This window comes from Plasmodium coatneyi, chromosome 13 (genome assembly GCF_001680005.1).
Source record: "Plasmodium coatneyi strain Hackeri chromosome 13, complete sequence".
Classification (NCBI taxonomy): Eukaryota; Apicomplexa; class Aconoidasida; order Haemosporida; family Plasmodiidae; genus Plasmodium; species Plasmodium coatneyi.
In genome coordinates this window covers 1177937-1190295 of record NC_033568.1, presented here as the reverse complement: position 1 = coordinate 1190295, position 12359 = coordinate 1177937, and the positions used below count along the sequence as shown (strand labels likewise).

General features: G+C 41.9%; 1 protein-coding gene across 1 annotated transcript; it reads left to right on the top strand.

Annotated features, from left to right (window-relative positions):
• Positions 1 to 1704: 1704 nt before the first annotated feature.
• Positions 1705 to 2709, top strand: PCOAH_00049810 (Uncharacterized protein; the record flags this gene model as incomplete). The annotated part of the gene is made up of 1 exon (XM_020061763.1): positions 1705 to 2709. The coding sequence occupies one exon, from the start codon at positions 1705 to 1707 to the stop codon at positions 2707 to 2709; it is 1005 nt and encodes a 334-aa protein (XP_019917305.1).
• Positions 2710 to 12359: the final 9650 nt, after the last annotated feature.

Below are 12359 nucleotides of genomic sequence, written 5' to 3'. Positions count from 1 at the left end.
AGAATAGTAAAGTCGAGTTTACTCTGTTCACCTTAAGAGCGTGTATATATATACCTGCGGCTGCTTTATAAGCGGGGGAGGGACAAGTGTGTTTATGATGAAAGTTGCGCGAATGAGGACTGCCCGGCGTGGTCGCTATGCCTGCTTGACGTTCATATAGCGCATAGAAAAGTTCTACACATAACGTGTGTACATAATACATGCTAGCATACGTGTATATTTACATGGACGTGGGTGTGTGCCTCGTTTATGAGTCTCACACGTGCACGTAATGCTTACCTACTCGCCTGTGCCAAGCACCAGTTATCATGCGCCTCTACAGGAACGAATGCTGAGCACACATTGAACATTCCAGTACGGCATACATATGTGTATGTGAACACCCCTGCCCATTTACACACCTACGTGTACACGCCCAAGTCGTTACATTCCCATGTGAGCATGCACACATATACGTATGAACCCACACATGTATTCATTTTTCGCTCTTTCATCCCCCTACATTAAAATCCCCATATCTAAGCCTTTTTTTTAAGTTACGTATATTTTTTATTCATCATTTTTTATTTAAACCTTCCCTTATTTCCCACAAGGATTTTACGTCCAACCTATTCGTGTAACGCATACACAACACTGCATGGGCTAGACCAATGCCCACTTCGCCTCTCCTAACTCGTCCATCAATTACTTGCAAACAGCACTTTACTCCTATTCATATTCGAAAAATTACACAGCAAAAAAGTTATACTTATCGCTGAATACCTTTTTATCGTCCACTTTATTTATTATTTTTTTTTTTTTATATCCCTCCTCATTTTTAGTTTCCTTCATCATCAGCACATCGTTCGTGACAATCCAATCGGACGCATGGGAAAAAATAAAAGTCCACGTATACATAATATATAATTGCATATGCATACGTGAGCGCACCCTTTGCTGCATGAAGGTCAACTGAGGGAGCTGCGGCTGCAGTTTATTTTTCTGTTTCGCTCGTCTGCTGCTTTGCAGCTCTACTCTGTTGTGCGTAACCCTTTGCGACGCTGCTGTTTTTTCGCGTTCCATTTTTTACGTTACCTTTTTTATGTCTTCATTTTTTACGTTTCATTTTTTCTGTTCGTCTGTGTTTCTCTTTCCTCCCCACGGCGTGTTTTATTTTATTTTTTTTTACCCCTTTAAAATTCATAGAAAAAAAAAAAATAAAATAAATAAGCCTTTGTTTTATCTCCTCTCTGAAATTGCAGCTACAGTTGTGCAGCGCCTGCGCCAGCCTTTACTTCATAACCTAGCGTGCATTTACCCGTACATTTGCGGCATAATAAATTTCGTTGCGTCTCCCTCTGGAACGCCACCCCACGTCACCAGCGTGCCAGTTAAAAAAAAGAAAAAAAAACTTTTCCTTCTCTCCTATTTATTTTATTTACATTTGTGAATTTATCGTTACCTACAAGGGAAAATTTGTCACCTTTTGGAGTGTGCGCATCAGGCCAAGCGGGATTGCACCCTTTTCCAAGCGGTACAGTGCTGAAGCACATTTGCGAATCTTCACGGGGGGAAAAGGCATTCACAAGGAAGGTATCCATTCAGCATTATTCGACGCTACCGGAAGGTTATATACCAAGGCAGGCAAAGCCAACCAGTAGAAAACACGCCCATCTACGAACCACACTCCGTAACAACCTCCAACTATCCATCGTCTCATCCAGAATGGAAGAAAACAATCAGGGCGAGAAGAACAAAGGGACGAGCCAGTTGTGCTTCGTGAAAATGCTTGTGAACAACCTCGTTGCAGGATCAGTCATAGGGAAGAACGGATCCATTATAACAAGCATAGAGAACAAAACAGGATGCAGCCTGAAGCTATCCCCCACGAATTCATATTTTCCCAATACACAGGAAAGAGTACTTGTCCTTTGTGGAAAGCAGGACCAAATAAATAACGCCCTACTGATAATCCTCGATAAAATACGCCAAATAACAGCTCAGAATTTTCAAGACAAGCAAAATATGAATACAGTTCCAAAGTACACCTGTAGAATTGTAATACCCAAATCAGCAGCCAGTGCAATTATAGGAAAAGGAGGTCAACAAATAAAACAACTTCAAGACTCAACGGGAGCAAAGATACAGATATCCAGCCGAGAGGATGGATTAAACGAACGGATCATATCAATAATAGGACCATTTGAATCCATTAGTGACACAGCTATAAAAGTTACTAACTCAATTCAAAACGACCCCAATTTAAAAGACCTCTTAAACGTCATATACAATAAAGATACAAACATGAATGGTAGATCTTCCTTGTCTCAAAACTTTGTAAATCAAGTCCCTTTAAATGGGTATGTGGTACCACAACAGTATGGCGTTTTCCAGCATGAACAGTATGTGGATGTTAATATGATGAATTCACTAATGAGGCAAAGTCGAGACTTGTTTAACTTACCTTGCGAAATTTCAATTCAAATTCCGGATGAGTTTATTGGATCAGTTATTGGGAAAAATGGAGCTAGACTCACTAACATCATGAACAGCACAGGTGCGCAAATTAGGATAAGCAGAAAGGGCGAATTAATACCCGGGACTGCTGACCGGAAAGTCAGAATTATGGGAACTGTTGCGGCGGTTCATGCTGCGCATGTTTTATTGTTGCAGAGGTTGGAGTCGGTCTACATGCAGCTGCGGACCATGCAGGTGAAGTGCGACGCGTGAGGTAGAGCGGGCTGAAAATAGGTGGCGTGAAGAAAAACAGAGTGAAAAATATGCTTAGATGGACTTCTAATCATCACGCAGAAGTTCCCTTACCCTTTTTTTTTTTAGCGTCAGTTCGCATGTACGTATACATATCACACCTGTCCTTATGCACCAGCGCACGTGAACCCCGGGCCTGTAGAATACTCTCTTACATACCTTCATACGTGGATGCGTGTACACCATTTTTAGTCTTATTTGGTACAGGTGGAACTTCCTATATATGCCTTTTCACCAAACGACATTCCACTTTGCAGTGTATAATTACGGCCATAGCGTGTGCGCATACGTCTATGTATACTTTTCTGTATCCATACTTTTTCTTTCCTCTCTCTTCCTTCTCCATCCCTCTTTTCATAATTATCAACAGAATATGTGTTTTTACATTATTAAAAATCAACACCCATATTATAAAAGGCATTGTTTCATATGAAAACCCACGGCTAATGCGATTTCGTAAATGCACATTTTTATTTACTGCTTTGTTGTGCAGAGTTACCCCATGTGTGAATCCATTTGGAGGTTCACTCATTTGTGGGGGGATATGTTTCCTATCGGAATGGCGCATTATTAGCAGCCACATAAGAATGGTTACACCTCTTCTCCGCAATGTAAAAATGGACGGATGTTCATGCAAACCTTCCTATGTGTGCGTTCGTATGCCAACAGAACGGGATAATAACCCACCCCACGTACACACCCCATGTGAACAGAGGAATATCCAGGCAAAGCCATCAATTGGGGCTTCACTTTAAAATAAGCAACGATGGGAAACTTCCCTCCAAAAAATGAAAAAAAAAAAAAAAAAAAAAAAAAAAAATTTTTAATAACCACGCAGGGTCATATCCCATCCAATGTGCAAATGCAGAAAGGCATGTAATATTTCAAGTGGGTGTAGGAATATCCCTCCCGTTAAGCTCCACATGCGGCAATTCATTACTCCGTTAGGCAGCCACGTGTGTTAACGTTATCTTTCCATAACGATCCTAAACGGGATCACCGTGGGGAGGTCATATGAAGGCTATTCGGGAAGCCAGCCGGCATATGCTGCACAGCACGCACAATTGCGCAGTAGGAGGCATACGACTCATTGAAGCAAGTGTGTGTGGGGGGGAAATTGCCAAAGAAAACGTAAAACGGAATGAAAAGAAGAAAAACCAAATCGTGATCTGTAATGAGCTCCTGTGTAAAGCATCACACTGCGGAAGATTCTCCTGCGGATCGATAGGGACCACTTTTCAACTTCGCATGAGTGGAGCTTCGCAACAGTAAAGAACGAAAAAAAACTGTGTTGGCAAAAAAACAGACATAACCATTTGTTGACGTTGCGAAGGGAGGTGGGTCCCGAGGGGAAACACCCCTAATGTGTTAGTAGCGGCATGACGCACGCAACATACACCGCAACATTTTACACCTCCCCATCTGGTACGCGACAGAGGAGGGCCATATATCATTTCCTCTAACGGAGCGAATACCTAATGAGGGAATGTATGCGTAGGGACATACTCATTTCTCGTATTTTTCGCCATATTTTTCATTTTTTTTTTTTTTTTTTTCATTGTGCTTCTTTCCATTTTCCTCTTTTTGCACCCCGCGTGTTCACACTTTTTATACTTAGCCCAGCACGACCTTACACCCCCTTCTGTTAACCTCTCTGTAGTGTATTTTTTTTTCACTTTATTTTTTTTGCTTTTTTTTTTTTTTTGGTCCTCAACTTGAAAATGTTCAATTTTTTGTTTTAATTTTATAAATTCAGTTCTAACGGGTGTGACATATTTTTCACTTTTTTTATCATTCCTCTTTCGAACCCTTGCACGCGGAAACTTCTTTCTTTTTTTTTTTTTCATAATACCTTTGAAATTCACTGGCTGAACGATTGTATTATCAAAACGAGTGTTTTATTATTCACCATTTTTTTTTTTAATGTTTGTTTTTTCTCTTTTTTTTTTCCGAACTGGTGTTATTATATGTGTGTTGGTCCCTTTTGCCCATTTTCATGTATTCTGCCGCGTTCACACGTTCGCATGCTGCGATTGTGAAGTTCCTGTGGGGGGTTGACGACGTGCCCGCAACTCGCTCGTTCGTGTGTATGCCGGCAGGCATACGTGAAGTACAGAGTCGTACACAAGGGTGCATGCATGTATTAGTGCCCATGCGGGGGTAAACATACATGTGCACAGAGGAGTACCACCACGTGCTGCTCGTTTCCCCCCTGCAGTGTATGCCGAAGGCACGTGAGGGCCTTAACGTTTTTTTCCCTATATATCATGACAAAAAAAAAAAATGCCCTTTATCCTTTCCTCTTTTTTTTTGGCGTACATGATGAATTCGTGATATTTCTTAGCCCCTTCTCCGGCTTAAAGCATTTTTTTCCTTGTTCCTTTTGCAAAACGAGCAAAAATACATAGCAAAGTGTTTAAAGAAGGAAAAAAAAAGTTAGTTCTTCCATTTTATGTAATTAAAATATTATTATTACCTTTTGGCGGGCAAAGCTCGGCCATTTTACTCGCGTCACGCACTGCGCATTATTCGTCATTATGCAATTTTGCTTTACGTATGTTATGCACAAATATCCGCGCGCGTCGCTAACAGCACGTCAGTTTTTTTTCACCCGCTCCAGTTTGAAGCATTCTCTTGCAAACGATAAAAAATACGCTATACCCAGCGGCAGAGTAAGCCAAACCTCAAACCCTTCAATAAAATGCACATTCGCTGTATTTTTTTTAAACCCGTGCGCAAGAAATTTTTAATTGTAAGCAATATTAAGCAAAGCCAAAGAAGGCGTTTTTTATACCTAATGGATTTACGCATACATTACTAAGCCCATACATACGTATATATATACATACATGTACATAACTTTTTATATATAATTTTTCCTATTCGTTTATTTACCACGTTTCACGCGTGAACATGCATACGTATATACTCCCTTGCGTAAATTCCATCGTAACCCTTTTCTCATTTGGATTTCCATTCCAGGAAGCCCAATAACGTGCAGCATTTTTTTTTTTCCCTTCCTTCTGCGCGATGCCTTTTTTCCCCATTCCTCATTTGTAACAAAATTTAAAAAAAAAAAAGGGCATTTCCCTTTTGTTTCCCCCTTTTTTATTTGCCTCTTGTTTACTTCCATTTTTGTTTATTTCCACGCGTTCGCATTTTTATACATCCGCGTTCTGGCATGCGTACCATTTTCTTGTATATTACGTACCTGCGGGCGGACACTTCCTTACGTGCATATAATATAGCATGGCCACTAGCTCACAGGGATCGCTTAAGTTTGGCATAAGCCTCCACGTAGGCGCTCACTCATCGTGCTCATGCATTTAACTTGTGCGTTATTTTTTTTCTTTTTCTTTCCTTTTTTTCTTTACCCTTGCATGCGCGTAAGCTTCCCTGGCACCTTCGATTTTTTTTTAACACCTCTCGGGGCGTGCTCACAGTTTTCACGCGCCTGTTTATCATCGTACAATGTGTACGACCAGCCCTGTTCATCCATACACAAGTACCTTTGAATTAGTTCCAAAGCAGCCGCTGCGTCTTTTGTCCATTTAACATTTTCAATTGTATAATCGTCTAAATATGTCCTCAGCCCACTGCAGTCGTATATAGGCAGCAGGAAATTAACAAAATTATGTAAAACTTCGAACGCGCGTGCCAGTGCAGGAAAACTAGCAAAAAGGCTCCTGCGAAGGTACGCACGCTAAAACTTGTGCAGGCATGTGTACATATTTGGAACCCACCCCCCGTCATTGCAATTTTCCCATTTTTGCATCCCCCACGTATTGTGAATAGACAAAATTGGTGTTTTTCACGCCATTTTAAAAAACTTCTAGAATTAAGCATTGGGGAAGAAAAAAAGAAATAACATAGAAAAAATTAACATCAAAAGGGAGCGCGCGAAAAGGCACCACACTTGTGTACGCCGCATTCACCACGTGCAACTGCACATTGCACAAGCTCATTGTTAAAATCGCTGAGGCGTAAAAACGAAAAAAGCTGCATCCACACATGAGCATACATGTGTGTGCACACTTGGCACATTTAGAAAATTAAAAAGTTGTAAAGAGGCGGGACAAGCTAAGAGCACACTTGCAAGTATATATATAGAAGCATATATATATGTAGGTTAGCGTATCCCCCGTAACGTATAAAAAAAAAAAAAAAAAAAAAAATGGACGTAAAGAATATGAGAAATGAGTTCATTCTCGAGGAAGAAATCAACGTTTTTGATGAATACAAATCGTACATAAGTGATAGTAACAATCCCGGAAACGAAAAAAAAGTGTCAAGGCACACAAGTAAAAATTACAATGAGGAGGAGGAAGAGGAGGACGACGATAAGAAGCACAGGAAGGAGAAAACAAATTCCCGCACTGTGCAGGATGGCCAGCAGGGGGGGAAGCCAAGCCGAATAGGCCACCCAAAGGGGAAGGATCAGGAAAATGTCACCAATGCGAACGGTGCGAATGGTGTAATCGGTGTGGAAGAAGTCAACCACACCAATGACGATGATAGTAAGTTAAAAACCCGCGAAAGTAGAACTCCGTCGGGGAAGCTCCCATCCGGAAGGGCAGAAAATAAACCCTTGTCTGTGAAGGACAAAATGAGAGAAGACCCATGTTATGTGCCCAAGGAAGCAAGGTATTTCCTACACGATAACAGATTCGAAAATAATGATAATAAAGGAAAGAAAAAAGCCAATGAAAAAAAAAAAACAGCAAATAATAAAATGTCTTACATAGATGAAAAAAGGTGGAAGCATGATCTTTTTTACGATTATAAATACGAGGAATATTATGGGAAGGAAAGAAATCACAACAAAAAGTACAGCAATGGAATGTACAGTAATGGCATGTATAGCAATGGAATATACAGCAGCGGAATGTACAGTAATGGTATGTATAGTAACAGGTATTATGGATCCAAAAACAACAAACACGATAAAAATAGCTACTCCTTATCCTATAAAAATAATAGCAAGGATAATTACTACTATGATAATAGAAGAGGAAAAGAGTCCAAAGTTTTTAATTACAATAATAAGTACTATAGTGAATCTGCCAAAGGGAAAATGCCCATTGGGAAACGGGACAATAGAACAAACAACTCCTATGAGAAGAAGCAGTCGGATTTGTGTGCTGATAAAGTCAAGGTGGGCAAGTTCATCGAGAAGGATGACTTAGGAAGGAAGGGAGAAGACACAGGGGGAGGGGGTGGTGATGGTGTCATACCTGGTACAGATGGTGACCGTGCCAACTCCATTTTGGGTGCACCTCCAGATGAGGAGCCCTCCCTCGGAGCAGACGCATATGCGCAAGTGAACAATTCGGAAAAGAAAACAAAAAAACAGACGCTGCTCAAGAGATATAAAAATGAAAAGGACGAAATGATTCCAAGTGAAAGTAGCAAGCCAGCTGATGATGAGGCTGACGGATTGGTGGCCGAAGTCGTTGATGCGCTTGCCCCGGATGGAGCGCCTCCAACCAATGATGCGGGTGAACGCAGCGAAGCATCGCCGAAGGTTACCAAGGAGGGACAACGAAAAAGTCAACAGGATGAAATGAAGGCGGAGAAGGGAAGGAACAAAAGTGCACACGGAGGGGGTGACATGAAAGAAGACAAAAGAGAGGATGTTCTTATCGCTAAAAATGTGAAAGAAGAGGCGGAGCCAAGCCAAGCCCAATGCAACCCTCCAACAAGCATAAAAAGATCAGACGGGAAGGAAAAAAAAGAATTCGCAAAGGCAACTCAAAACAGCTCCGAAGGAAAGAAATACGTACCGCCCTACAAATCCAAGACGAGCTACAGCAACAGTAATAACAACCAAATAATGAACGATCGGGGAGCCTCGAGCAAATACCAAGGAACGCGATTCGTCTATTTGAAGGACGAAAGCTATGCTACCCAATCGAGTTTAAAAAAGAAATACAATGGTAGAAGGAACTACACATATGAGGAAAATTACAACAACGCCAGTTCCTACGCGCATGCAAATAGTGGCAATACAGATTACGCAAGGAAGACGTATGCTTCGAAAAACAAATATGCAGGACCTCCGTCAGGCGCTAATGCCCCCTCCAATGTTGCCTCCACTACGAACAACAACTACAGCAACAGTAATGGCCACGCCGGAATTGGCCATTACAGCAGAAACTACCACCACGCATATAATGACAGTGAGAGGAAGGGCCCAGAAAAACCACACAATGATGAGCACACCCATGATAAGAACTACAATCCTGGTGGTAGGGGTTTCCTCAGGGAAAACAGAACCTCAACAGAGAGGGAAAAAAACGAATACAAGTACAGTTCCTCCAGGAAATATATAAACAGTACCAGCAGCAACACAGACGGATTTAAGCAAAAGAGCGAAATAAAGAGGGAAAACAGTATGCAACATAAGGGGGAGGAAGAAACCGCGAAGAAGAAGAAAGAGAAATATGTCAGTAGGGAAAACGCTGCAGATAAATCACCCAGATATGTGCCCCCAGGAAGAGGAGCCACTGAGGAGAAGAACCCTGATGCCAAATATCAAAACAGCAATGATGAACAAGCGAAGGGAAACGATACAGGAAGGGGAAGCTATAAAAAGAAAAGCAAAGAGCATAATGTGAGGACCTATGACCACACAGACAGTTACGGAGAAAAAGGAAAACAGGACAACGCTGATGATACATTCTCGTATGAAAATGAAAAAAACGAAAGAAGGTGGGATGATCACAATAATAGTAATAATTACAATAGGTATTACAAAGAGAGTAAAAAGGAGAGGGAGAAATATATGCCAAATGGGAAGAACGTCCAACAGGGGAAATACGGAAATGACACAAAGTATGGAAAGAGTTACGTTGGTAAGGGGACGGATAGGATAAGCCGAGCTCAGGATGGCAGTAACCTTGTGAACGAGGTGGTGGACCAGGTCAACTCAAACTTCATCAGTGTAAAGGATGTTGCAAATCCGAGAAGTAACGGTACCACCGCACGTGAGAATATACAGCTAGTGGCTACCCAGGACGCGGGAAGAATAAAGTCCCCCAAGTGGAAGGAACAAAACAACAGTGGAAAGGTCCAGGATCATAGAAAGGGTGATAAGGAGGGTAAGGACGACGAATTTAAGCATGGCGGTGTGCATGGCGAGGGAAAAAATAAGGTCGTCCACGATGGGGATGAAGCGAAATACCCCAAGACGAGCCACGCGGAACCCAGTCACAAGTACGACACAACAAAGGAGAACCCACCCAACCATGAGAACGACGAAAGCAAGATTGAGTCCAACACAGACGGAAAGGTAAACATAACAGATACTCCCTCCCTCGATAAGAGCAAAAAGGCGAATAACAATTTTATGCCCTTTGGAAATGCATTCCAAAAAAAAAAAAATAGAAACCAACAAAATTATGACACGAATAATGAATACAATAGCAACAATATTAACAAAAACGACACGAACGGTGCATTCACGAATAATTCATTCACGAATAATTCGTTCACGAACAGTGCATTCACCAAGCAATACGCTCACAAGGGAACATATACAAATATGAAAAAGAAAAAAAAAGAAGACTTTGTTAACAACGCAACTCAACATAGAGGACTCATTTCAGCGGCGGGTGGAAATGAATTCGCCAATGGGAAAACCTTCAATTATAAAAAAGGTCATGACGAGCATAGCAGTACTAATATGGGTAGCAACACGCAGGTACCGTTCGGAGACGGTAGGAAGAATGCCATGGGTCCTCATGACGTGAACAAGAAATTTCAGCCAAATGAAAAGCGCTACGATGGATATACAAATGGGGAGAAACCCTATGATGGTAATTTTCCAAATAGTGGCAATGCCGGGTATGGGGGTGCCTACGGTTACGACGGTAGCTGTATTCCAAACGGCAATGTCAATGGTAACGCCAATGTTAACTGCAACGGGAGCGGGGACTTCTACTACCCCGAAAGTTTCTACCCCCCCGGTGGCGCCAACTACATAGGAGACAATCCCACCTTCTTTAATGACAATCGTTACATGAACCACCCCATGAACGATCACTACATGGGCGGCAGCTACATGACAAACGGATACATGGCAAACCAAAATTACCTGAGCGACCCCAACTACATGGCAAACCAGAACTACATGAATGACCCAAACTATATGCGAAACAGGAACTGCCTTGGCACCCAGAATTGCCCGAACTACATGAACGGTCCGAGCTACGTGAACAACCTCGCTTACGTGAACGACCCCAACTACAGTAACAACCCGAATTACCTTAACAACCCCAACTGCATGAATAGCAACCCTAGTTATGTAAATAACCCGAACTGCATGAACAGCAACCCTAGTTATGTAAACAACCCCAACTACATGAACAGCCCCAATTATATGAACACCCCTAATTATATGAATGACGGATACGTTCATGATATGTATATGAATAACACCACCTATATGAATGGAGGAAGCACTTACTACTATGACCCCATGTATGGGAACTACCCCAACGGAAATAACCACCAATACTACAACGAAGGTAACAAGTATATTAAGCAGTAGGGCAGAGGAATGAATTCATCTAATCTGTCTGTTGGATGCGTTGTCCTATATGCATGCGTCCCCTGTGGTGTTTTGTCTTTCCAGTTTTCTGCACCCACGAGTTGCACCTCCCGTGGGTAAGGCGACAAGCATGTGTGTATGTACGTATATGTGTACATATATATATAACATATATATATATGCGTGTGCGCCCGTTGGGGGTAGAACGGAGACCTCCGCATCCCCACCCATTGAGGGGACTGCTCCCCCGTGGCAGATATGTGTCAATTGTCTATGCAGGCGGGCGTGTAAATACGCTTGCGCCAGAATCACGCCAACCGTTTGTGCGGAAACCAGGACGAAGTGGACCAAGTGTGGGAGGTGTACGCCTGTGTGATAAATCTTCCTCATTCTCTCCACGTCCGGTTACCCGTCCCATTCGTGTTCTTTTACTGTCACACCAACCCTACCCTACACTAACCTACCCTTTCTTTTTTTCTTTTCTTTTTTTTTTTTTTTTGTTAAGAATCCCTTTTCTTTAATTTTGTATCTGTGCCTTAGCAACAATTACACGTTTGCACGAATGGCCCCGTTTTTGCATCCCCCAATTCTGTGCATGTGTTGTGCCTCTTCTGCTTAGGTGCTCACTATTTATTTATCCATTTTGCTCTTTTCTGATTATTGTAATTAAAGAAATGTGTTCACGTGCATATGTCTATATAACTACACATGCTTGCTTACCCATAGGCATGTGAGTGTATGTGCGTGCTCTCCTGCACACACTGAACAGCCTTGATTCACTGCATTTTTGCTTACACCCCAACATAGCAATTTTTAATTTAACCCCCCTCCACCTTTCCGGGTGCTTCAGACACCCTCATATCTACTCACCACCCATTGAACATTTCCCCCTTTACATTTTTGTAAGTCCAAAAAGAAATTTTGTCAAACGGACAGTTGCAAAGTTGGAAAGTTGCGATGTTACAGATCTGCGCCTTCTTTGGGGGGGATAACCCCGAGAAGAGTACCACGGTGGTGTACACTAGGAAAAAATCAAAAAAAACGCAAAAAAAAAAAGCCA